At 38.6% G+C, this 5,640-nt stretch overlaps 1 protein-coding gene across 1 annotated transcript; it reads left to right on the top strand.

Annotated features, from left to right (window-relative positions):
• The first annotated feature begins 2,008 nt into the window (after window positions 1-2,008).
• LOC109704872 lies at window positions 2,009-3,911 on the top strand. The gene is made up of 2 exons (XM_020225650.1): window positions 2,009-2,630; window positions 3,516-3,911. The coding sequence occupies exons 1-2, from the start codon at window positions 2,072-2,074 to the stop codon at window positions 3,593-3,595; spliced, it is 639 nt and encodes a 212-aa protein (XP_020081239.1). The 5' UTR covers window positions 2,009-2,071; the 3' UTR covers window positions 3,596-3,911.
• The last annotated feature ends 1,729 nt before the right edge of the window (window positions 3,912-5,640 follow it).

A 5,640-nucleotide genomic window follows, 5' to 3' on the forward strand; every position in this document is an offset into this window, starting at 1 on the left:
CTTATCTAATAAAGTAAATACCATCTTATATTATTAGAATAATTGTGTCGGATCGCTGGCGTTAACCATTAATTCCAAAAGCTCGAAATGTTAGAAATACGCAATCAATTCACTTAAAGCGTACAGATCAATGCCCACGGGTATTGATTGTGACTCGGCCCAACCATCCTCATGCCGCTTCGAACATGACTCAGTCCACTCAGCCTCATGCAATTTCGAATATGACTCGACCCAACATGAGCTTCCTCCACAGGGTAGGATGCTGGCCTATTTATGCCAACGATGGCCTATTTATGCCAACGATCCCCTTTCCAGCACCTATACATATTTGCAGTATACGGGAATCGAACCCGTGACATCTAGCTCTGATATTACTAGTCGGATCGTTGGCGCTAATCATTAATCTCAAAAGCTCGAGCTGTAAGAAATACGCAACCGATTCACTTAAAGTGTACAGATACGGTGTCCACGGGTCTCGATTGTGACTCGGTTCAACCAGCCTCACGTCACTTCGAATATAACTCGGCCCACCCAACCTCACGCCATTTCGAACATGGCTCGGCCCAACATGGTCTCCCGCCACAGGGTAGAATGCTGGCCGATTTAAGCCAACAAATTGCACCAATGGTCCGTAACCTTTATTCTTTATCCTAATTTGTCCTTTCTATTTTTATTAGGTTTCGAACCTTTATATTTTGTAGCAGTCAACTAGTATCAACCCTAGAATAGGCTATATCAACACCAATAAAGTCCTGCTCATTTAAATTGTGGTCATGATCCGGCAATCGCTGATCAATTTTGGCACAAAAGTTTTCAAAATTCTGTTCAGCATAAAAAATATCAGATACTCTGAGAAAGATATATAGTAGTCATCGTGTACGATGTCGAGATGGCCGTAAACAAGATTCTAACAATTAAGAATGTGATTCTAAAAAAAACAAAGAAAAATTAAAGAACATTTGTTGGTTAATAAGAAGTTAGGTAAAAGTTGGACACCAATGGAGTGATTAATCCTACATATATATTGCTTGTTCAATGAGCTCAAGCTTTTCTCAGAAGCAATTATCAGGTTTTGGTGGTGTTGATAAGTCGGATGTGGCACTTGGTCAGGTGCCAGCTCAACCACATTATTTTGTGAATCCAAAAAAAAAAAAACATGTCAACTAATGAGTGGTGGTAACTTCGAAGAAGAGTCATAATTCAATTAAAATAAAAACACTAGCATTTAGTAAAAGACCATGATTTTGACCTTTTGAAAAAAATAAACATAAAAATATATAAAACTTGCATAAATTATAAATTGTTTTGAGTCAATTATTGAACCTTTTAAAATGTTAATTGTACTATTCAATTTTTTAATTTACTTATTTTGACTCAGCCAATGATTCTTCCACTTCAAATTATAAATTAATTACATGCGAAAATTTTATTTATTTATTTATTTTATAGAAATTAGTGCATACACTGTTTGTTTTTATGAAATTTATGCATTATATTTTTCTTCTCTTTCATAAAAATATAAAAACTGATTTACTGAACATACTTAGCGCATAATTGATTAAGAATTTGATGATTGGTATTTGATGCTTCAAGTTTTTTTTTAAAAATAAAATAGCAACTTGATCTATGTATCGCTGATACTTCCACGAAACAAACAATCTCAAATTAAGCTGAGCTAAAAAAAAAAAGAAAAAAAAAAGAAAAAAAAAAAAGGGAAAGAGTCCGAGCTCCTTGCCTTTCTAATCCTATGTGGTAATCACAATTCACAGAGTCATTTTCAGCACACTCTCTTAAAAAAAGTAAAAAAAAACAAAGAAAGAAAAAGAAAAAGAGAGCAACGACTAAAAGCCCTCCACGTGTCGCGAGATGCCGTCCACGTCACGTATGTCCCCACAATCATCCTCACCCATCCCCATACATCCCCCCATACATTCCCATATCATACATCACCATACATACATACGTATATACATACAACGCGTTAACCACGATCGCCTATTTAAAACACGCACCGTGGGAAACGCCCAGAGATAGAGAGAGAGAAAGAAGAGAGAGAGAGAGAGAGAGAGAGATGTGGAGCTCATCCTCGGAAGACGAATCATTTGCGTCGTCCCCGACACGAAACCCTAGCCCCTTCCCAATGGAGAAGAGGCGATCGAAGAAGAAGCCGAAGCAGAGGAGGGCGAGGGCGAGGGCGGAGGAGGAGGAGGAGGAGGAGGAGATGGGGTGGCGGGGGAGGGCGTGGGAGGAGGCGTGGCCGAGGAAGGGGAGGATCGGGGGAGGCGGCGGAGGCGGAGGTGGGGTGATGCTCGAGGGCTATGTGGAGGGGTCGGAGAACGGATCGGAGGGGGGAGCGGGGGAGGGGGAGGTGGGGAGGACGAAGAGCCTCACCGACGACGACCTCGAGGAGCTCAAGGGGTGCCTCGACCTAGGGTTTGGGTTCAGCTACGAGGAGATCCCCGAGCTGTGTAGTACCCTACCCGCCCTCGAGCTCTGCTACTCCATGAGCCAGCGCTTCCTCGACGAGCAGAGCCGATCGGCGGAGGGGGATGTTGCCGAGCCGAGCGCCGCATCGCCTGCGGCGGCGGCGTCGTCGACTCCGATCGCTAATTGGAGGATCTCTAGCCCTGGTGAGATCCCTCTCCTTTGTTGCTCGATTGGTTAATTTGTTGCAATTTTGGGTAATTTTGGGATCCATGTGGTTTGGATCTGATTGATGGGGTTGTATTGTTTTGTTTTTCCAATTTCCCCATCAATTGGTGGATTATTTTATTTTATTTTATTTTTTGGTACTTCTCCTAATAGCAATTGATGGTAAAGTTTGGATTTTTATGAGATGAATAGTTCATTTCTAATCAAAAATGGGAATTTGATTAAGGATCTCAGATCCCTGTGGGAGATCTCAGATCGCAATGGGAGAGTTTAAGCTTCTAGCGAAATATGATTGTTTTACATAATTTAAACACGGTTGAAATATGATCGTTCCACATAATTTAACATGACATTGGAGCATGGTTCCTGAGTTCGAGTCCCGCTAAGTTCTTAGCTTTATTTAATTTTTTTCTATTTAATTCAAATCTGGGTATTTCAAAGTGTCTCGAACCGAAACGGGAGGGTAATACGTTGATTATAAATATTTGAAAATATTATGTTTTTGAAGGCTTAAACTTTTAGAGTAAAACTTTTAGAGAATTGAAATTGGTTCACATAATTTAACACAAGATCTTACCTTATTCGCACATAGTTTCTCTTTCTTGTTGTAGCTCTAATTGTTGCTTAATTGTTTTTGTCAACTTTAGGCCAATGTATGATCAAATCATAACACTTGTAGTAGCTGTGAATAGCCGAAACCACTGCTTCGAGAATATTTCTCCATTGTATGATCAACTTAATAACACATACAGTAGCTGTAATTATTCTGAGCTTCTCTTTGAATCTGTTCTCATTGTATGGTAAAATCATAATATCTTTAATAGAAAACATCATCTGAAACCTCTCGGGTTTTTTTATCGCAGGGGATCATCCTGAGGAGGTTAAAGCAAGACTCAAGTATTGGGCTCAAGCAGTGGCATGTACCTTGAAATTATGCAGCTGATGGAGCAGCTGTAAAACTTACTTTTTGACATGAGAAACACTTCATGCGCGATCACGCACAATTTCCGCTCTTTAAGCAGCATTGCGGCTCAATTCCCCTCGGTGATGCAGTACAAGCACTGGCAGATGCATAGCACGCACCGAACCTGATTCGAACGATCACGCAGGGACGCTGATGCGGAAGAAATCTGGAAGCTGGAAAGAAGAATCCGCCGAGTCTTATCTCCATTTTCTTCATGTCGATACGAAATGTAATTTTTTGATGTTAAATACGTTAAGTTCGAATAAAAGTGCCTTTTTTCTCTTCATCTGAGTAATTTTGTTGTTCCCATGCTATCTTCAGCTTAAAGATATGGTGAAATTCTGGGCAGTATTCCGAGTCCTTCCGCTATAACTCGAATCATACTTGCTTTAGCATTCTGCTTTTTTGTGATGGTTGGGAGTAATTCTATGTTTTGTTCAATTGAGATGGACAAGTTTGGATTTTGTGTATGAAAAACTCTTTGTGGCCATTGCAGTCTGCATGATGTAACAGGATCTTGGACCGAAACTTGCCGCTGAAAGATTCAAATTGGAACAAAAACATGTGGCGTCGAGAACAGGCGGTCGGTTTCTTAGGCCTAACGTCGATCGTACTACTGAAACAAAAACATGTACCGAAACAAAAACGTGTACAGTGAAGCACAGAGGGCCGGTTAGATCTAGCGTGGATCGTACATGGACGATAGTTGTGGAAAAGAAGATGAGTTTGTCAGTTTGGTCCTGACATGCTATTTAAGTGAAGCCATTCAAAAAAATACCTTTTTTTTTTGTTATTATTGTTCTCCAGAAGCTTCCTAGATCAGAAGTTTTAGGTGTGTTTGGCCACTACACCTTTGGATTTTATTTGTATTTTTTGCTTCATTTGTGTAGGATTGAAATTGCCTGTAGTCTCCAGAACTATCCTTTTCTTTTTCATCTTTTGTAACAATAAAAGAATCTTTAGCAGTAACTTATATTTCGCTTGAAAAATATGAATTTATAAATGGACCGACAACGGCGAGAACATGGAACTATATTGAGGGCTCGTTCAGCTCTATTAGAGTTTTTACTTTTGGAGCTTAAAAGCTCATTTTAATCTCTCTGACGGTGAATGTTTAGGAACACATTATCAATGAAATATAAAAATTTTTGTAAAATTTTATAACCTATTAAGTCCATTTGGTCGCACGCATTATCAATCAAATATACAAATTTTAGTAAAATTTTACAACCTAATTAGCTGCTTTTCTAGTGGTAAAGTCCAGGAGGTAATTGGTTTGTCAGATTTATTTGTGATAATTTATAAAATTTGGATAAAAATTATACATAGGTTAAAGTTTGATAACCAAAGTTCGAGTTACAAATTATAATAAATTGAAGTTTCAGAACCAAACTTTCACATCCCCAATTTATAGAGACCGCCTAAATTTTAAAAACAGGCATTTAAACTTTCAAATTTGGCAATTAGATTTCTTAAATTTTATCAAATAGCTTAATAAATCGCTCTCATCAAATCAACTAAAGTTACAAATTACAATCTAATAAAACTTCAAAATAGAAAAAAAAAATTCATTTTTCATATTCTAAGTTAGCAAAAAGTTAACAAAAATCGAAACTAGGGTCACCTTATTCTTCAATTCTCATACTTAATTATCAATATTAGAAGAGAAATAATAATTTTTTTCACTTTAAAGTCTTATAAAATTATGTGCATGATGTGTCCTCAAAATAATTGTATAATTTATAAGGTTGATTGATGAGTGTGGCCTATGAACTATTTGGTAAAAGTTTAGGCTCTGTTTTCCGAAGTAGCTAAAGTTCAGGGATCTCCATACAATTTTCTCCAAAAAAAAAGCAAAAAAAAAAGAAAAAGGACCATCACAACTGTCCATCATCTGACGGCACGAATCTTACAGTACACCCCTTCCATCGTCGCTCGCTCCGCCACCCCCTCTCCCTCTCCCTCCCCCTCGTCCTCGTCCTCGGATCCGAGGTGAGCGATCTCTCGAGAACCCTAACTCGTTT

This window comes from Ananas comosus, unplaced genomic scaffold, assembly GCF_001540865.1.
Source record: "Ananas comosus cultivar F153 unplaced genomic scaffold, ASM154086v1, whole genome shotgun sequence".
Lineage (NCBI taxonomy): Eukaryota > Viridiplantae > Streptophyta > Magnoliopsida > Poales > Bromeliaceae > Ananas > Ananas comosus.